Genomic DNA, 21,963 nt, shown 5'->3' with positions numbered 1-21,963 from the left:
TTCTTCCAATAGAACACTACGAGCCGACTCTTCGAGTAATGTTATATGACGAAGAGGCAAACTGGGAAGCCATGCGCCTGGCATTAGACTCCCTTCCTGAAAAGAGGGGCAATGCTGTTTTGCGCCATGAGATCTATCGCCTGAGAATGACTAGATCATACAACAAAAAAGTACACAGGCGTCCACTCAAAGTAGGGGACTTTGTACTTAGAAAAATGGAAGCAGTTGGTAGGGCTAATGAGTCTGGCAAACTAACTCCCAACTGGGAAGGACCCTACCGAATCTATGAGGAAGTCAGGGACGGTACCTACCGTCTGGAAACACCAGACGGACAACCGTTGCCTCGAACTTGGAATGTAGATAACCTCAAAAAATATTTCTTCTGAAGGATGTGAAGTAAAGAGCTACTTAATAAAGTTAGCACTTACTATTCAATTTTGTATTACGAGGGGCATGCCGTCTGTACCTTTACAGTCGGCTACTCTCCATTGAGTTTTTTCACTCTATCTTCAGAGGGGCATGCCGTCTGTACCTTTACAGTCGGCTACTCTCCATTGAGTTTTTTCACTCTATCTTCAGAGGGGCATGCCGCCTGTTCCTTTACAGTCGGCTACTCTCCATTGAGTATTTAAACTCTATCTTCAGAGGGGCATGCCGCCTGTTCCTTTACAGTCGGCTACTCTCCATTGAGTATTTTACTCACAATACTTAGCTAAAAAGATTAGGGCCTGGCCGACCCTGTGCCCAACAGGCGGCTACCTTTCTTTTACTTAGCACCTACGTTCACCAAGAACTTACCAAGGCCACCGGCCGAATGATCAGACCAGGCGCCAAGCCACCTGATCAATTTACAAAACTAATACGACCTGTCCCAACATCATAGCAGGCGTCCGACGGCATCCCTCCGGATGAAATTCGTCGCAGAGAGCAGCTCCCTTTTGGGTGGAACATTGTTCTATAAACTAACTACACGGCACCTATACGACTGTCCCCAAGGGCAACCACGTAGCCGTTTTTGAGACAAGGATAACTCTATCACTAACCAAACCAGTGGTAGCAGTTGACATCTGAGTCAGATAACCGCCTGTATTACTTGGGATAAATGCAGGGGGTACCTATTGAGTTAATAGCCAACAAACATTGGCGAATCAAGGGGACTAGCCGGCCTACGCTGCCTGGTACCTCTACTTCTCAAACATAAGTGGCGGCGACTGAGTAACTCCAACGTTAACTCATAGTCACTCCTTCAAACTTGGTATGGAACCTAAATAGTTTGAGTCGTCCGCCTGTTTTAAACAAACAAGGGCACTCAAACCCCATTCCTACTAGGTAACCTATTGAGTTAATAGCCAACAAACATTGGCAAATCAAGAGGATCAGCCGGCCCCCGTCGCCTGGTACCTCTACTACTCAATCTAGATTGTGACGAAGACTAAGTAACTCTTATGTTAACTTAATAGTCACTCAAACTTAGTATGGAGCCTAAAAGGTATGAGTCGTCCGCCTGCTTTTAACAATCAGGGGCTCTCAACCACTACTCTTGCTAGGTTAACAAATTACGAGTTAAAAGCCAACATTGGCTATAAAGGGAAACAACCGGCACCCGCCGCTTGTTATCCTACTTAATTCATTGACGACTAGGTAATACTATTTACTTGGTCAGACCAATTGAATAAATAGTTCGAATACCGATTGATTAAGTGGCCGACTGATCGTCTATCCTGGAAACAGACAACCAGTCGTCCAGGGGCATAGGCGGCGTACTTACTATTTGTACCTGTCTTAACGTTCGGCCATACACAACAGTCGGCCTTGTGAACAAAGGGATATTAGATATGGAATACTTAGACAAATTTGAACCAAAACAAAAATTTGATTAAAAATGAGCCGGTCATTAAGGACCAGCAGAATATTCAAAACCCCGGCCCCCTGGCCGGGTAATTACAAAGCAAACGGCACGCAGGCCGTGGAAAAAATACTTAAAGCTTAAGAAGGGGGCAGTTCAGTATCAGCAGCTGCCGCCTGGTCAGCACTCTTCTTGCTGGACTCGGCTTTAGCTGCACCCTCTTTTGATGCCTTACCCCCAAGTGGCACAAGCGCCACAACCGGCTCTTCCTCCTCCAACGCACCTTCCAATGCCTCGTCTTCAGCAGCCGCCAGGATCTGTTGATTATATGTTTCCGAACACTGGCGGTACGTTCTTTCCCAGGAGGCAAAGTCGGCACTGGGGAACAGTCGTTCCCAGGGTCATGCGCTGGATTTGAGCGGAGTCTTCCACCATCTCCCGGACGAGCTCTTTCTTCTCTTGCTCGGCCTTTTCCGAGAGCTCTTGGGTAAGACTCTTCTCTTGGTTCACCAGGCGTTCTTTTACGTTGGCCAAAGATTTCTCCATGGCTTCGTAAGAGTGCATTTTTTGGCGAAGAGGCTTCAGCTCGGCCTTAAGGTTTGTGACGGTCGCCTCCAGCTCGTCAACCTTCTTTTGGGCCGCCTCTAACTGAGCCCGAACAGCTGCGGTAGCCTGCGCCTGATAATAAAGAAGATCAATGGTCAGTACTTCATTTTGGGCAATCTGAAACATTGCCTTATCACAGCTTGAGGCGGCCATAGCTTTTGCGGCCTTTACCTCTTTGTTTTTCCGATCAATCGGCTTGCGAAGGCTGTTGACTCGGAGCAGGGCCTAAGTACAAAGAAAAACAGGCGTCAGCTTCCAAACAAAAAGATAACAGGCGTCCTGGAACTCAAAAACTCAAAAATATGCTAAGTATACCTCAGCAAGGATCCCTGAAATCCCATCAAGGTCAAGGGTGCCGGCACCCCTGACCGCCTCCCTGTCAGATGGAGGAACTACTTTAACCATGGACTTGGCTACCTCAACCAAGTCAAGCCCCTGAGGGCCGGCTGCATTAAGCGAAAGGAAAAACAAGTTAGACCTAGTCAAGAAGGAAGCAAGAGTGAGTTTTTACAAGTGAGGGTCCATACTACTAGGCGGCCCCGCCGGGGTTTTTGAAGAAGTGGCCGGCTGCTTCTCAGCCGCCACCGTTTTCCTGGAAGACCCAGGAGAGCTTGCAACAGTCGTCCTCCGGGCCTTGGGGTCCGGCTGTTGCGAGGAAGAAGCCCTTGGAGTGCCAGACTGAAAACAAAAAGAGTTAGTATATGCATAACACAACTAAAAGAGGAAGAGTTTTCGAAGCTTACCAAGGGTGCCCCCTTGTTGGGGGAGTCGGCATAAGACTGTTTCATGAGCGAGGCCCGCAACATGGCCGCCGCTGTCTTGGATGCTGTTATTTTACTCATGGCGTCAGCTGCAAGAAATAAACAGCAAAGTTAGTAAAAATCCCAAGTAAACAAGGCGTGAAAAAACAGAGTAATTGTCAGGCCGGCTACCTCTAGAGCACCGACTGCTGAGGCCACAGGCGGCCAAAAAGTACTCGTCATAGAGCCACTTGAAGCTCGGGACGCAGTTTAGGGGTACTTGCTCTCGTACCCCTGAAGTAGAGTTCACCCTAGTCTCTACTTTGAAGAGTCCTTTGTCTAGGATCTCTCTTTTAGCCTTTGGGGGAACAGGCGGCATGCTGCGGCCGCCTGCGAGGAGAGGCGGATCCCTATTCCACTTGTTAAAACGTTGGTTCAGCTCCGTGTCTGAACCCTCTATGATAAGGAAGGTGTTCCGCCAATCCTTCCATTTGTTCGCTTTACCTCTCGTCATGAGGTAACCCCTATGGCTCGTTAATTGATACCAGCCGGTACCTCCCGACTTAGGGGTCCGGCTGAGATAGTTCATGTGGGCGAAAGCCTCAAAACTTGGCTCCACCCCGTACATTTCGCACCCGGCCACATAGCCGAGTACGTTTACCCAAGAGTTGGGGGCTAACTGCCATAACCCCAAATCATACCCATCTAAAATCCGCTGAACAGCCAGATGTAATGGGAAGCGCAGTCCAGCTTTGATGGCCGCCACATAGCAGCCAAAGCAGCCGTCATCATAGCTGGTACCAGCCGGCCAGACGACAGTGTCTTCTGGGTCCGGCACGAACAGTAAAAATTCCGGGCCCATTCTGTGGTTGGCAATAAAGCTCGCCACGTTGTCTTGCATGGTTGCGATCCGGCCCCGGGGTACCTTGCAGTAGTAGGGGGCGTTTTCCTCTCTGTAAGAGGCGGACGGCTCCGCCCAATTGTCCCCTTTCTCAACTGCATGAGAAAGCCTCGCCTCTTGTAGGCAACTGTTTCTTTCTTCTGAGCCTGGAGAACTGTGGCCAGAAGAGCTGGACTCGGACTCGTCCCCTGACGAGTCCGAAGAGGACGACTCCTCCCCTCTCCCAGAGGGGCCCGCCTCCTCTCCCCTAGAAGGAGCAGGAGGAAAATTAGACATATCAACGGTAAGATGGAAAGGGACCACCTTGGCCCCTCTCTCAGAACTGTCGGCTTGGCAGCCGCCTCGTTTCAATTCTACATCTGGCGCCTGGTCAGATGTTTCACTAAGGAGCACCCTTTGGGAGGAGTCGTTTGAGTTTGATATCATGGCAGTCTTTTTGGTTCTGGCCATCACGTTCTGCATAGACACAGATACAGTCGGACTTTGTATAAAGGGCAAAGATGGGTCCAGAAAAGGGCAGGCGGCACTCCTAGTCCTAGATTCAGCCGTCCCCGGTGACCGGCTGATCACTAACTTAGGTCGTGTCGTGTGCTTCCGTGGTGCCATTTCAAAAAATAAAAAGAAAATTAAGAGTAAGAGAACTGAGTTACCTGAACGAGTGACGGTTGATGAAGTTCTGGAAATCCGGGTCAGTCGGCTTGTCAGAACAGGCGGTAGGCAGAAAATGTCCGAAATGTCAGAGCAAGTTCAGGGGTCCGAATGTTCTCGCAAAGTTCTCAAATGTGAAAATGACCGAAGTCAGCACTTCCTTATATAGGCAAAGTGAGAAGGCGAAGGGTCGCTTCCAAATTCAAAATATGGGCGGGAAAATCTCTCGGCCGTTTGCAAGGTGACACCTGTAGCAGGCCGTCGCCTGTCACCATGCGACACCTGTCACAGGCGACACGTGACCAGTCACGTGCCACCTGTGAGGGGCAAATGATTAGGGGATTTTTATCCTCCAATCACCGTCTGACAAGTGGACCAACCAAGTTCCGCCACGTGTCCTTCACGTAGGCCAATAGGAGCCTGCCACGTGTCAATCACAGATACGTCCTCTGCGGACCAATTGAGACACGCCATGTGTCCACCCATGCCAAATGGGAAAACCGGCCACCAAGGCCCAATCCTGTTTAGAAGCCCGGTCAGCCCTAGGTTTACCCTAAACCTAGAGAGTGGCACGCTTCTCAAGACTATAAATACTCCTCTTAATCCTCATTAAGAGGCAGAGACAAGACAGAAAGAGAGAGAAGATTACAAAAAATACATTAATTACACACAGTAATAACCGGCTGATCTCGCTAACAAAGCAGATTACCAGCACTAAGCACTCTCACCTAGAGAGACCTTATTACTTTAATTTCCGTATTAATTACTCCTTAATCAGGTACTAACTTGACCGTTGGAGGCGGAGCTCTCAGGAGTCTCCGTTATTTTGCAGGTACAGGCGTCCGGTTCCAGTCTCGGAATTGTAACTCTCCCGCAGGACATCAGGAAACCCCGAAACAAACGGAATTTTGAGAAGAAAGGTTGCCTAGTCTTTCTAGGAATAATTGAAAATTTGGACTACTAATAAAATCATCACCTAAATCAGAAAAATGTTGAGCAAGTTGATTGTAATTAGGGTTGTTTGGATCCATTATATTGTATAATAAATTAAAAACAACAATATATACTTAAGAGACACACCTAAATTAAAATAAAATAACGTTAATAACGTTTTAAATAATTTCTGAGTGGTACAAAAAGTAATTAAATAATTTTTTTTTTGTTGAGAAAAAAAGTAGTTATACTAAAAAATAAAGAGTATTAGAAAATGAAAATTTAATCTAACTAAACTTGGGAGTAAAAATAACAAAGAGTTTTTTGGATTTTTTAAACTTAAAAAAAATATTGCTACTTAAAATATCATTTATAACGTTTTGAAAAAATATTAAAGTACTAAAAACAGTAATTAAAAAAAAATAATAAACCAAAAAAAAAAATTAACCTTTCTCTATTTGTAGAGCAAAAAAAATATAATCGTTGGTGAATTTTTTTTTTTTTAATAATTATAAAACGGCCAAATTACCGTTTTAATTTAATTACCGTTGCTAAACGGTTGAATTTTTTGATTGGAGGAACAAGCTGACAAGGACGCGTGTCAGCTTCCCATTCGCTGGACTGACGCGCCCCTGTCAGCAGCTGCATTTAATTTTTTTTTTTTGCTTGGCTGCCATCAAAACGCGTCGTTTTGGGGGTCATTTCTTCAGACCAAACCCCAAAACTCGTCGTTTTGAGGGTGTCAAAAGCAAAAAAAAAGCCGATTAGTACTATTGCTGGGCCCCACGATTTCACTATTCACTTTCATTTTTGCTCATAGGATGAGCAAATTTCATTATGCTCATGAGCATATTTTGATTTGCTCATTGGTGGGGAAGCAAATATTGCAATTTTGCTCATCAATTTTGCTCATGAGCAAAATTCTCCTCACTGATGGGAATGCTCTTTTATATACGCATTTTCAAAATTAGTTACTACGTATTTTTTTGACTCAAAGATTTTCCTACATCCTTTTGCAACCAAATACGAAACACTTTGTTTAAGGTTTGACTCAAACTTTTATTTTACCTTAAACCTTTCATTTTACCAGTTACCACAAACCTCTTCTAATCAGACACAATCTACCATTTATTACAAGGTATTTTCTCCATTTTATAATAATCGCAATACTTTCTGACACACATGCCAAATTGCCAATGTACAACTTTAACCATTAATATTTTTAATTATATATTACTTCATCTGTTTTTATATATTTGCTCCATCCATGCGCGATGTTTTAGGAGACATTGGAGAAAGTAATAAAATATGAAGGTAGTATGGTATGTGGAAGAATAAAAATTGCAAAAAGCAAAAGTAATAGAGAGAATTGGAGGAGAGAAATTATGAAATTAATAAAATATGATTTATGTTGTAGATCAAGTATTTAAAAACAGTTAAAAAAGAAAAGTAGAGCAAATATTTAAAAATGGAGGGAGTATTAAGAAGTTTCTTGTATAAAAGTTTGATTTAATTTACATCAAATCTAATCCCAAAATATTTTACATCATAAAATATGTTTATTATATATTGATAAAAAAAATATAGACAAAATAAGTATTTCCTCTTTTTTTTTATACTAGTAGGTGCAACAATTCTCTTGTCACGCTTAGCTTGCCGATGCGTGTTTTTAATCGTTAATATATTTAGTTACCACCATATAAAAATTATAGACCTTAAATATTAAAATTGTATAAGTTGAGATGAATCTAACAAGATCCTACCTGACTATATTTTTACATAACTATAAATCGTGAAAGCTAGTCAAAGTGAAACACATAAATAGTATAAAAGTCAAATTGTTACAACTAAAAAAAACGGAGGAAGTATATGAATACTACACATGTCAAAATGTTGTTATTATAAGAAAACAGAGGTTTTGACTCATTTCTCCTCAATTACCCTAAGCCTCTATTTTTTTTTTCCACAAACAATCTTTTTTTTTTTTGGTCTCAAACCTCTCCTAACCAAACATTCGCCGCACTCATAAATGGAAGACGTGATAGTGTGATACATTATTGGTGTATGAATTAGAGGATTGTTTTATCCATTTATATTATAATAAAGTGAAACATTTGAGTACAGCAACTCAGACTGTGTTTAATTGCAAGCATTAGCTAATTCAAAATTAAAGCAATGAATCAAGTATAAAAATTAAACCTTGTGGACCAAGCAATAACAAAACACAAGTAATTGGACATGAAATTAAGGTAAGACATTCCATGTGATTAATATCACAGCTGTTTTCCTCTCTTCCCACCCCCCTTTCCTCTAGTATTTATTTCGTCTCTAATTGTAGTAACTTTTGTTACAATTGGCAACAAATATGGACAACTTTAGGGTGTACTAATGCTTAACGAAAAAGGCCAGTTGATGTACAGACAAGAGTTAGTGTGGATTGTATGTACATTGATTTTGCAAGACCTAGCTAGCTACCACTTTCAACATTATCATCGTATATCATAATCTAAGCATATATATTGTATACATTCAGTAATCCCGCGTATATGTTTTTAAAAATATTTTATGTATGCCTATTGTGCATATAGAATTATAAATCTATTATTTATACTGCATATATAGAATATCGAGAAGGATTAGAATACTAACTTGTATTGGTACTATATATGTCTAAGTGCTTGGGTTAGTTGGAGGCATCTATTCAACTATATCTTAATTCATTAATTTGTTTGAGCCATTCAAAAGAGTTAAAGGTTGTCTCGATTAAGAAAAGTAATTGAGTAGAGGAAATAGCATTGGATCACTTAGCTTGATTCTTAATATATCTAGCTTTGAACATGTAAAGGATATTTCCATTATATATAATATATTCATGATACATATGCATAAATAATAGACCAAGGTGTAGTACATCTCCCTTCAATTCATGCACTTAATTATATGTAGATCGAGAGCATAATAGGTAAGAAGTTTACACTTGGATGTTAAGGGTCTGTTCTCTTACGTTGAAATTCAGTTCAGTTTAGTTCAGTTCAATTCAGTTCAGCTCAGTTCAGCTCCTAATTTCCCTCTCTTATAAAATATTCATTTCAGTTCAGCTCAACTCAGTTCAGTCCAGTCAATGAGAACAAGCCCTAAGTAGATACCTTAATGTATGTATGTACTCCAATCCATATTCACAATGTAAACCTTAGTAAAAAGGGAAGAATAAACCATAAAACAACAAGTATATATTATGTTGTATGCTTAGGTTGAAGAAAAAGAATCCAAGTAGTATTAAAAAGGGAAGCATAATTGCAAAAATGATGAACAAGAAGACCAAATCTAAAAGTATAACGTAGGACGACGTTTATAAATAATTTGTGTATATCATATCATATAGTAAGAGATAGAGAAGTAGAGAAGCAGAGCCCCCACCACAACCCTATTCCGCCGGCTACGTAAGTATCAAGCATAACTTAATTAGTTTGTTACAACCCATTGCCTTGCAATCATCCAGCTCATTTCTATCTTTTCGCTTCCTTGCCTTGCATATTCTTTCCCCTATCTTTTTTTTCATCCTTTTCCTCTTCAACTTTATCTTAACCAATAAATATTCTTTGCTAACTGAAATTATATTATAATGGTTATGAATCTTATGATATGTGCAACACTATATGTGAAGCAGTATAACTTAAAATTATACTACATACTATGTATTTCTTTATTGTATCAATTTAGGAATTCGTGATAAAATCAGTGTTATAAATAACTTTGTATCAACCGATATGAAGTATTATCAATCAATAACATATCATTTTAATAATATGAAAAAAAAATTGTATACATGAATAAAATTCCATTAAGTTAAGGATATGTTCCTTGACTTCCCTCAATCCACCACAAATTAAAATCACATACTTGGATAATATTTTATTTACTGTATTTATTATTTTTTGTTACTCCATCATTTCTAGATGTTCGAAATAATAACTAGGATATTTAAACCTAAATCATTCTAGCTTGACCTCAATTGCAATATATACATTCAGTTTTGTGTTAACAATATATAAATCACTATAATTTTAAAAATAGAATATTTTTTTGCATAATAAGTCAAACTCCATTTTTATTTCTAAATTTCTAAATACAAGCATTCTAATAAGTTGTCACATTACTATTCAAAAAAACTTGTGACAATTTTTTTCCAATGATACCCATAAACCCAATCGATATAGTCCCACACTACACCTTACAAATTGAAACCTCCAAGTTGAGGCAATCACAACAACTTGACATTAGAAAAGTTCAAATCATCTCCAACCATGTCCTAATTTCTTACATCCTGTTTTATCATTTTTATAACCATATTGTATATTTTTGTATGACTATTACAGTGATAAACCAACTCCCTTATATTCAGATCACCTTTGTTAATAGATTCTCTTGCCCTCTATTTAGCTTTCTCTCTCCTACGTGGCATCCCTCCTCCACCTCAGCTGCTCCTTCTTTCTTTCTCTCTCTCTATAAATTTCATTTTTCTGGGTTATTTTTTCTTCGTCACAGTTCATCAATTATCAGATTCTTTTCCTATTTTTTCTTTTTCTTGATTATTAATTTTTCTGGGTAGTATTTTGTTCTTATCCAAAATTTTACCTCATTCTTTCCGTGACTTGATTGGCTTAAACACAACCAATTATACTTCCCACATTCGGTTGAATTTTTCATTCCTTCTTTTTCTTTTATATATACTATAATATTCTGAGGATATCAAATTATTCAGAACAAATGTTGGACGGAATTTTTCGCAGTAATTTCAGAACAAAATGGTATGATTTTTAGAATTATTTTGATACTCTGTTTTTTTTTCTTCGAATGATTTCTATTGAAATTTGTGGGTTTTTGTGTAGATTTTATCAATGTGGTTTTGGGTTTTTCGGGGTTCATATTCATTACTAGTGAAAGATTTTTCTGGGTTTTCGCTGATTCCTGGTTAAAGATTTTTTTCTGGGTTTTCTTTGTTGATTGTAGTTACAGATTTTCATGTTTTCTGGGGTTTTGTTGCTTGTATCAACTAATGCGAATCTGGGTTTAGTTGTTAATGAAGATTTTAATTGAATTGAGTTTCTGGATATTTCAATTTAATTTTGATTTTTGAATGTTAAACAGCAAATCATTGTTGAGTCGCACAAAAACGCGATTAGAGGTGATAAAGAAGAGACGCAATGCAATGCAGAGGTTTTTGAAGAAAGATATAGCTGAGCTTTTGAAAAGCAACCTCGATCGTAATGCCTATGGCAGGGTATCTTCTTATTCTTTCGAATCTCGTCTACATTATTAATGCTCTATTCTGTATAAGGGTATATGGAACTTGCATGCCATTCTTTTTGTAACGTTTTGAAAATGATTTGTATGCTAAACAATGTTAACTACATTTAAGAATAATAGAGCTAATCATCAGCAATTCAATGATTGTATTTAATGCAAAATAAACTTTAGGTAGATAATTAATAGTAACTTACTTTCATTAAGCACAAGCTTGTTAATTTTATATACAAGCACCTTGTTATATGGTGAGTGCTAACATGCCCCATGTCATGTTGAGCGACTTATAAAAAATATGATCAACATTCCTACAGAAAACTGGAGTGAGCTTTTTAGCTTTTTTATGGAGTCGTCTCGAATGGGCAAATATTTTATCTATGGTAATTCTTAATGTTTTGGATATTTCTTGGTGTGATCTTCATTCAAATGTACTAGTCGTACGTACGTAATGATATTTAGGCATGACATACGACTTACGTGTCATATTATTTCTGTTAATGTAGGCGGAAGGGCTATATGTCGAGTTAAACCTGTCCTTGTGTTACGGGTACGTAGAGCAATGTTGCACCTGCATCATCGAAAATCTCAAGGAAATGCACAGGCAAAGGTATCATTTGCATTTGGTGAATTGTGATCATAATGTCTATTTCTTTGTAGAATATGGTACTGCTATTTTTTTTTAGATAGAAGACTTTTATGATATTTCAATATCATGTCTACAACTACCAAGTTATGATTGTGATTGGCAAGCATGTGTTCTCTTCATTAAGGAGAGTTTACTCATAAACTTTAATTGTTTTACCAAGTATTTCAGCTATAAAGTAATATGTAAAGTCAAATTGGTGTTAGTTTTTTAGAGAATTTGTAAAGTCAAATAGGTTGTTGAAGTTGTGGGTAGCAATCATATCAACTGCCTTTCATTTTGTTTTGACCCCAGAATAATTAATTCCCTCTTTGTATTTTAGTTATATGAGGAAGAATATCTAATATTCCTTGAGTATACAGATACTGATGGTAACATTACTAGCATATATTTCGTACTAATTTTAGCCGTCTATTGTCACTTGTGTTGTAATATAATAGTGGTCCTCATTTTGTTATACGTCGTTTACGAAGGTTGAGACAATATGACAACTAATTTCAAATGGAGGGAGTATAGAGGTTTTAACTTTGAAAATGGATTAGATGGTATAGTTTGTAAACTCACCTAACATTTAAACCACATGTAATTGTTTAGACCATGGGACATTATGCTTGCTATAGGATTTGCAAACGGTACATTTGATATACAGAATGAAATTAAATAAACTGTGCTATATGGATTATGAAAGTACAAGTCTTTAAATCTAGAGATAACACTGAAGAGGGCCTAAGACTTTTCCCTTAATTGCAAGGTCATTTCTATATTGTGCTTATGTTCATCTGTTTGCTTAAGAATAGCGTTACATACCACAGTTGTATTGATATCAAGTGCTTTTTCTGCAGTGAGTGCCCTGAAGAATGCAGAGTTGCCGTGGCATCTTTGATACACGCTGCAGCTAGATTTTCTGATCTGCCTGAATTGCGTGAGCTAAGAAATTTATTCTATGACAAATATGGTAAAGCATTAGAGCCATTCACCAGTAAAGAGGTATTTTTGATAGCCTTACTGCTGATATGGCTTTAAGTAAATTGGGTCTGTCTGTAATTCCGTACCTGATCGTTTGTATGAAATTTATGTTATGGTTAGTTCACGGAGAACTTATTGTCGAGACCTCCTTCAACACAAATGAAGCTGCAATTGATGCAAGAAATAGCACAAGAATTCTCCGTGCCATGGGATCCTGTACAATTGGAGCAGCAACTGCAAAGTCCTAGCCTTCCTACTCAAGTAAGTTGGTTTACCACAAGGTTTCATGTATGAGTACGTGCTAATTCTAGGCCACTATTTCTCATATAATGCCAATCATTTTCAGGCAAAACCTGCAAAAACTGCTTCTGTAAATGGGGATAGTGATAGCCAAACATTGTTCAGAAACAAGTCTACCACAGATCTTGTGAAAGGAAAACAGGTTGATAATGTCAAACAGAATAATGAAGAGCAGACTCTTCCAGTTAAATCCAGAAGGCGCAATTCTTGCACAGGACTGAAAGAAAACATTGCAGAGGAATCACAGGAAGAAAATAGCATGCAAGAAGAAAAAATTCCAAACAATGCTTATAGAAAGCCGTTCACTAATAGAATCATTCCTGCTCCGTACATCAAATCCAGTAATAATACAGACGAAGATAATAATCAGAAGAATGAGGTTGATGACGTGATTGGCACAACTAAAGCTAGACCAAGATCAGTGAGAACAAAGTTCTTAAAGCCATCAACAAGCACTGCGAGCACAACCAGAAATGCTGAGCATGAGATTGATCCAAGGGGGAGCTTAAGTGCAAGGGTCACAGAATCAAGGAGATACGATCTTGATCTAGATGATGATGACGCAGAGGAAGAAGCAAAACTTGATAAGTTTTTGACTCAATTCGGTAAAAAAAAGGTACCAGAAAGTGCTCCAGCTGCTCTAAGAAAAGAAGATAGTGGAACACCAAAATCTGAGCTGCCTCTACCTCCAGGTAGACGAAGATACTTTTCTTCCGAGCCTGATCAGCCTGCATCTCCAAAAATTAAGGAAGCAAACGACAGTCAAAGGAAACCGGACAAGAGTACATCTCTTCAACCAGATCAGCAGCAGTCTGAATCGCTTAAAACTTCAATTAGACACGTAAGATCTTCTTCATACGTCAATGATGGGCATGTGCATCCGAGGATGCCAGAATTCGACGATTTAGCAGAAAGGATAGCTGTCCTGAAAAATGTACAAGGTGATTTTGAATTGTAAAAAAAAGATGCTGGTCCTTTCACCTATAAAAACTTCTAGTTTTTTAAAATCTTGTTTTACACAGTTGTAGGAAGAATTATACTAGTATTTGGTTCTCTGTAAATTTTTTTTTTTCTGGGTTCTGAACTGTGTAAATTTGCTTAATTCAGTTCAATAAAATCCATGCAGATGGGCATTATATGAAAGTATTAATACTAACAGTGCAGTGTTTCATTAATATATATATAATTTTACTAGTTCATTATTCATACAATTTGTAATTACATACTTACATGTAGCATATATATAAGATTTGAACCGCGTCTTATACTCTTATACATCATTGCGAAGTTTCCATAACAAAAAGTGAAAACAAAGATAAGAAGCAGAGGAAACGAAAGCAAGTGTGATATCAGAATGAGAGAGATATGGCCGCTAGAAGGTGATTATTCCATTAAATTCTCTCAGAGTACATGACCTTACATATATATATTAAGGAAACAATCCCTAGGATGATCTTGCCCTAGTGACTCACCTAGGAAGAACTACAGGACAAAACACCAGAACTAATTTACTATTAACACCTGTTACAATGATATTGGAGAGCTGTTTACTAACAGCAATAACATGAAATTACTCATCTATCCTTCATTACTCCCCCTCAAACTAGGAATGATGGGGAAGAATTCCTAGTTTGGGAAATAAGTGTTGCTTTTGAGCCATGCTCATGGGTTTGGTGAATATGTCAGCTAACTGACGTTGAGAGGGTACATATTGAAGGATGATTTCACCTGATTGCACCTTGTCTCTTACAAAATGACAATCCAATTCCACATGTTTTGTTCTCTCATGGTGGACCGGATTAGCTGCAATGGACAATGCAGCCTTGTCGTCCACCTTCATGACTGCTGAATGCAAGTTCCTTAAGCCCAGATCTTTGAGAAGTTGTCTTAGCCAGGTCACTTCACATGTAGTTAAGGCCATGGCCCTGTATTCTGCCTCTGCAGATGACAAAGCAACAACATTTTGCTTCTTAGACTTCCATGAAATTGGGGATGAGCCAAGTAGAATACAGAATCCAGTTGTTGATCTTCTGGTGATTGGACATCCACCCCAATCACTGTCTGTATATGCTGTTAAAGTAGCATGAGTGAGCTTCAGGTGAGTATCCATAGGTATCCTTATTGGTTTGGCCTTCTGCATCCCAAACTCCTTTATCAAGTCTTGAGTGTATTTCTTCTAAGATAAGAAGAAACCTTGCTTAGACCTGTCCACTTCTAGACCTAAGAAATATCTGATGTTTCCTAGATCTTTCATGTGAAATTGTGAGGACATGAACTGTTTCACTTCAGAGAGCAAAGAGTGATCGTTTCCATCATCTACATAAACAAGAACAACAGCTATAGATTGACCATGTTCTTTAATGAACAATGAGTAGTCTGTCTTGGATTGAGAGAAACCAAATTGCCCGAGAGCAGTGGACAGTTTTGAGAACCATTGTCTAGGTGCCTGTTTCAATGCATATAATGATTTCTTCAATTTGCACACTTTCTTCAACTCATTTTCTTGTTTCACATCATTGCTTGCTTGTATCCTACTATTCCACCCTGTATACCCAACAGGCAATGTCATGTAGACATCTTTTTCTAGATCCCCATGTAAAAATGCATTTTTAACATCCATTTGCCACACTGTCTAGTTTTCCATGGCAGCAACTGCAAGAAGGGATCTCACAGTACTCATCAAAGCAACTGGGGCAAAAGTCTCAGCATCGTCTATTCCATGCCTTTGCCTGCATCCTAAAACAACCACTCTGTCTTTGTGTCTCTCAACAGTGCCATCTGGATTTAGCTTAGTTTTGAACAACCATTTGTTTCCAATGGCTCTTTTTCCAGGTGGAAGATCAGTTATCTCCCATGTACCATTTTTTTCTAGGGCAGCAAGCTCTTCATTCATTGCAATTCTCCATTTTTCTTCTTTCACAGCTTCTTTGAATGTCACTGGATCTTCACACATTGAGATTTGTGACGTAAATGAGGCAAATTGAGGTTGTATTATTGTTGATACTGAGCTAGCAATGCAAGTTGGTTGAGTGTTAGCTAGACCAACCTTGTAGTCTTTAGTCCAGGTTGGTGGTCTCCTTTCTCTAGCTGATCTTCTTACCTCAGGTTGCTGAGTTGCATGACTATCTTCCTGCTCACCTCTAATCATTACAACCTCTTGTGTTGCTTCTTCAGATTCCAGATTCTGTTCATGATACACAACTTCATCATGAAACTCTTCCTGTGCTTCCTGGCCATGTTATGAGATATCTTCATGATTATGTTCTTCTTCTTCCTCAAAAATCTCCTGGTCAGCTGTAATGTGTATAGGAATTGGTGACAAACACTTTACAATTGATCTCTTCTTATTGTAGGGAAAAATTCCTTCATAAAACTTCACATCTCTAGATACAAATTGCTGATGATTAGTTAAATTCAGCAATTTATATCCTTTCTGGTTATGAGCATAACCTAAAAAGACACATGGAATTCCCATGGGAGCAAATTTGTCTCTATTTAGTGTAGGATTATATGCAATTGCTAAGCAGCCGAACACTTTCATGTGAGAATAATCTAGTTTCTTTCCAAATATTTTCTCATATGGTGTCTGAGTTTTTAAAATAGCGTTTGGTAGTCTGTTGATAATATATGCTGCAGTTAGGACATAATCACCCCAGAATTGCAATGGCAATCCAGCTTGAAATCTGAGGGCTCGAGCCATCTCAAGGACATTTCTATGCTTTCTTTCTACTCTCCCGTTTTGCTGGGGTCTCTCCACACATGATTTTTGGTGAATAATACCAAGATCACCGAAGAATTCTCTACACTTCTCATCATCAAACTCCAGAGCATTGTCTGACCTTACAATCTTGACAGTTGCATTGAACTGAGTTTTCACAAGTTTCACAAAGGATGTTATAGCACTGTAAGCATCTGACTTAAGTCTTAACAACTGAACCCAAGTGGCTCTGGAATTATCATCCACAATGGTCAAGAAATATCTGTATTTTCCTTTAGCACAGATTTTGTATGGACCCCATATATCTATATGGATCAATTCAAACACCTGTTTTGCATGAGATTTACTAGCAGAAAAAGGTAATTTGGTAAATCTAGCCATGGGACAAGTTAAACACACAGAATCTTTAGGCAAGCAAGATTTAGATACACAACCAGTTTCAAAAATTTTGTTCATGGGAGCATGTCCCAGCCTGTTATGCCACAAGGTGCAACAATCTAGACTAGAACTATTACATATCTTCTTCTCTTTCTTCATCTGCTCCTTATTATTCAGATCTACTTTCTTGTGCCCTTGACTTCTCCAATTGTCTACAAGATAAAACAGTCCATTTTCTCATTTTCCCACAGCTTTGATCTTTTGATTCTCACAGTCCTGAACAATGCAAGTTTCAGGTTGAAATCTCACTTCACAATTGTTATCTTTTATCAGCTTATCAACTCATAACAGATTATGTTTAAATTCTGGCACACACAACACATTTTGTAACTTCAGACCACTACTCAGCTCAATATTACCTTTGCTGGTTATTTTTGCATTATTTCCAGTTGGTAAATTAATTTTGACACTACTAACTACAGGCATGCATTTATCAAGCAGTTTAGCATCTGCTATCATATGGTGGGTTGCTCCCGAATCATTAATCCACTCACCTTTATCACTACAGACATTATAACAAGAAATCATACCAGCAAAGTTCACATATATCTCCTCCTCTGTCTCATATCCAGATTTGCTTCCTTTAGAAGAAGATGGTACCAGCTTGAGTAGTTGTTCCAGCTGCTGTGCAGTGATAGCCACAGATTCTTCTGTACCTTTGGCATTTGCAGCCATTTTCATTCCTTCTTTTTGCTTGCTCCATTTACCTTTCCCTACTGCATCACTCTTTTCCTGCTTCTCGTACAAATGATGCCATTTAGGGTAGCCTACTACCTTCCAGCATACCTCAGCATTGTGAGTCTTCTTGCCACACACAGAGCAACCTGAGTTCCTTGAATCTTGGTTCTCCTGACCCCTATTCTCTGGTCCTCGATGATCATGTCCTCTGATATACATAGCAGTTGACTCCACCTCACCTTTAGTGGCAATCTCATTGAATGTGACTCTCTAAGATTCTTCTTGCTGCAGGGCTGCACACGCTGTTTCAACACTGGGCAAAGGCGATTGCATCAAAATCTGACTTCTTTGTGCTGTGTATCCACCATCAAGACCATTTAGGAACTGGAACAGCAGTTGTTCCTCCTTTTGCATATTCAATGCATTCACAAATGCATTGATCTCAGGAGTCGTGTTGGAGATGGGTGGCAGCATGTTCAGGCTCTCTATTTCAGCCCACAAAGATCTGATTCTGGTGTAGTACTCACTGATGGAGTCACCATTTTGCTTGATTTCATACACTTCTTTGTTCAGCCTATATTTCCTAGCACCATTTGTTTGCAGAAATCTGGTTTCAAGTTGCTTCCAGATCTTAGATGCTATGTCCAGAAACATTACAGACTTCTTTACTGTGTCTGTCATGTTGCTTGTAAGCCAAGCTATGGCCATGCTATTACATGTACCCCACTGGCCAGCCTTCAGATCATCAGTGGTATCCTTTTTGATCACTCTAGTAACAAATCTCAGTTTTCTTTTTGAGGCCAAATTGATCTCCATAGATCTCCTCCACTCTTTATAGTTACTTTCCCCAGTCAGCTTCTCCACTGCCACTGAGTGTTGCCCATCTCCAGGATGGAGATATAATGGGTTTTGCATGTCTGACAGTGAGATTTTCGACATTTCAAGGTGAAAGATTAAAACTTTAAGAGTTATAGACTAGGAATCTGCAGGAAAGATTTGATCTTTGAAAGGAAAACACTCACTCTACAAAAGCTGCAATCTTTACTCTCACTCTCTACTTGCAATATCGACCTGTAGCTCTGATACCATGAAAATAAAGCTAAGAAGTAGAGGAAACGAAAGCAAGTGTGATATCAGAATGAGAGAGATATGGCGGCTAGAAGGTGATTATTCCATTCAATTCTCTCATAGTACATGACCTTACATATATATATTAAGGAAACAATCCCTAGGATGATCTTGCCCTAGTGACTCACCTAGGAAGAACTACAGGACAAAACACCAGAACCAATTTACTACTAACACCTGTTACAATGATATTGGAGAGCTATTTACTAACAACAATAACATGAAATTACTCATCTATCCTTCATTAAAAAGAAGGGCTCAAAACTATTTTGAGCTAAGCCTTAGCTCGCCCTTTGGCTTCACTGCTTCAACGTTAAGAGTAGATTGAACAAACCATGAGTAAATAAAATACTAGTACAAGTTTTTTTTTGACAAGATGTACAATTGAGTTTTGACTCTTTAAACTAATTAAGATTAAAATATTTAGCATAAAGGCTTACTTATAAGCTAAATGTTGGGTCATTTGATCATTTCGGTATATAGCCCGTGTTATATTTACTTGAGACTAGTATTTTATTAAACATAATGTTAAGAAAATGTCAAATGAAGTTCACATGAGTTTGGAGCACAATAGCTTATAGCTCATCACATGAGCTATATTTAGGACAATAATTTGTATATAAGTACAATTATGTAACATACTTTATGGGCAATATTTGCCTATAAATAAGTTCACTATCTTGTGAACTAGTGAAGTAAGAAGAAAAACCGACATTCTCTAATTGCTCTTTTGCTCTCTTCCATCTCCATCATCATAAAATATACAATATCATAGTTACCTCTTAACACGTTATCAACACCAGTTACTAGTCAGGTATATTTATACCTACTTCTCAAAATTATAACAAATAAATACTATCTACTTCTAAATGTTTTGAGGAGTATGCTCTATAGTTGCCCATATTTTGGGATCCTCTATACCAGAAACTCAAACATTTATTATATCATATATCTCAAAACAACGGTGAAAAATATCCTTACTTATGAATTTATTACTATCTTGCCTTGTTTTATTTATGTTGGTATCTTGGTTTATGTTTGATTCATACATGTTGATATTACATACTCACCTTCTATGTAAAATTTAATTTTAGTAATTATAATTAGTAGTAACTTTGCATGCATATTATTAACTAGATTAACTAAAAGATGCAGCCTTTTTATACTTATTATTTTTCTTACTTTTACATACTTTTTTGTGTTTCTTTCCATTTTCGAACCCATGATCTTTTATAGATATTAGGGCTCTCGGACCACTATGGCTTGCATTCCCAGTGTGATAACCTTTTACAATTATAAATATATATATATGGACCATAATTTTATGCCAGTACGTTAGACTATTATATAATATTTTTACAGTTGTACAGAACAGTAACGGATAAACCTACCTCTATAAAAGACGGATTTTTCCCCCAATTTCACCACAAATCCTTTATCTCTTCCCACTTTTTATCCAAAAATCACCTAAAAAACAGATTTTTTTTTTCACCCCCTTCTTCTCCGATATGTTCCCCGACGACGGCAACCAAAACACCCACAACTTCACTTTTGAAGAAGATTTAAGGAAGATAAAACAATATTTCCTTCTAATTACGGCACTTGTAGTTCTATTAGTAGCAATATTAATTTTTGTCATTATGTATAAGTAAAACTCACTTATTTTGTCGTTTTAGTATATTAAAAGCTTGTTTTTGTTTTATTATGTTGTTTGTTGTTATTAATCATCATTGTATAATATTACCGTTATCATTATAATTATTGTTACTACTGTCATTGTTGTCGTGTTGCTGTTTTTTTTGCAACTAACATGATTAATTTTTGTCTAATCATATAATTACTCACAATAATAAACCAAGGGGGAGAAAATACTATATTATTTATGGTTTATTATTATTAAATTTAATTATCACGTGTCTTATTAACTTAATTATAAATATGGAAGAACTAAACATGTGAGTTGTACATATAATTTGTTATTATAATCTAATTATCACAAAATTTGTTGTAGCTAAAATGGGAGACCTTATGAAAAGACAGTTCAGCATCTTAGATTTATCTGGAAAGAAATTTCTGGAATGGGAAGTGGATGCAATGATGAATTTGAAAGCTCAAGGTTTGGAGCACACTGTTAAAGAAAATAAAAGTCCCTCTGGTCAAACAACTGATGCTACCTCTTCTGCAATGACGGTTGAAAAACCTATCACTGAATAAGATAAGGCAAAAGCCTTAGTGTTGTTAAGGCATCATTTACATGAAGGCCTTAAAACTGAGTACATGATGGTTGAAGATCCCAAAGAATTATGGGACTGCCTTAATGAAAGATTTGGACACCACAAAAGGGTGCTCCTTCCTAAGACATTATTTGACTGGACAAATTTACGGTTCCAGGATTTCAAATCTGTAATAGATTACAATTCAACCATACATGAGATAGTATCTATATTGAGATACTGTGATCATCCAGTCACCGATGAACAAATGATTGAAAAAACACTCACTACCTTTCATGCAAGCAACATACTGTTGCAAGAACAATATCGTGAAAGAGGTTTTAAGAAATTTAATGAATTAATGAGTGTATTGCTTGTTGCGGAACAAAATAGCGACCTTTTGTTGAAAAATCATAATCTCAGACCAACTGGGTCTTTGGCCACTCATCATGAGGCAAATGCAACAAGTTCTTATCCACTCGAGGCAAATGCTGCACGAAGAGGTGGACGTGGAAATTACAATGGCCGTGGAAAAGGCCGTGGAAATTATCGCGTACGAGGCCGAGGACGTGGTAGAAACAATTTTCAAAGAAACAGTAATTTCAAAAATTTTGAAAAACAGAAAGGACAGTCATCTGGAAGCCACAAACAAACTCTTTCAAAAGGAAAAGACACATGTTACAGATGTGGCATGACAGGACATTGGGGACGTACTTGTCGTACGGCCAAACATTTGGTAGACCTTTACCAGGCTTCTGTAAAAGGCAAAGAGAAAAATGCAGAAGCAAATTATGTTAATGAAGAAAATGCTCCATGTCCTACCCTTGATGTGTCCGATTTCTTCATGGACAATGCTGAAACTGGGAATGATTTCATCTTTGGAGAAAATAACAATGCTTAA

The 21,963-nt window shown here is 38.1% G+C and overlaps 2 protein-coding genes across 3 annotated transcripts; both read left to right on the top strand.

Annotated features, from left to right (window-relative positions):
• Positions 1–10,029: 10,029 nt before the first annotated feature.
• LOC110703351 (IST1-like protein) lies at positions 10,030–14,043 on the top strand. Of its 2 annotated transcripts, XM_021881148.1 has the most exons (7): positions 10,030–10,482; positions 10,823–10,955; positions 11,293–11,358; positions 11,482–11,585; positions 12,464–12,608; positions 12,708–12,848; positions 12,934–14,043. In XM_021881148.1, exons 1-7 carry the CDS (start codon positions 10,442–10,444, stop codon positions 13,843–13,845), a joined length of 1,542 nt encoding a protein of 513 aa, XP_021736840.1. In that variant the 5' UTR covers positions 10,030–10,441; the 3' UTR covers positions 13,846–14,043. The 2 variants fall into 2 exon arrangements, with proteins under 2 accessions (XP_021736840.1, XP_021736841.1); XM_021881149.1 differs by lacking the exon at positions 11,293–11,358 and having other exon boundaries at positions 10,033–10,482.
• Positions 14,044–21,129: 7,086 nt separating this feature from the next.
• On the top strand, positions 21,130–21,963 carry LOC110703108. The gene has a single exon (XM_021880862.1). It carries the CDS (start codon positions 21,130–21,132, stop codon positions 21,961–21,963), a length of 834 nt encoding a protein of 277 aa, XP_021736554.1.

This window comes from Chenopodium quinoa, unplaced genomic scaffold, assembly GCF_001683475.1.
Source record: "Chenopodium quinoa cultivar QQ74 unplaced genomic scaffold, ASM168347v1, whole genome shotgun sequence".
In the NCBI taxonomy this organism is placed as follows: Eukaryota; Viridiplantae; Streptophyta; class Magnoliopsida; order Caryophyllales; family Amaranthaceae; genus Chenopodium; species Chenopodium quinoa.
This window is presented reverse-complemented; position numbering and strand designations above follow the sequence as displayed.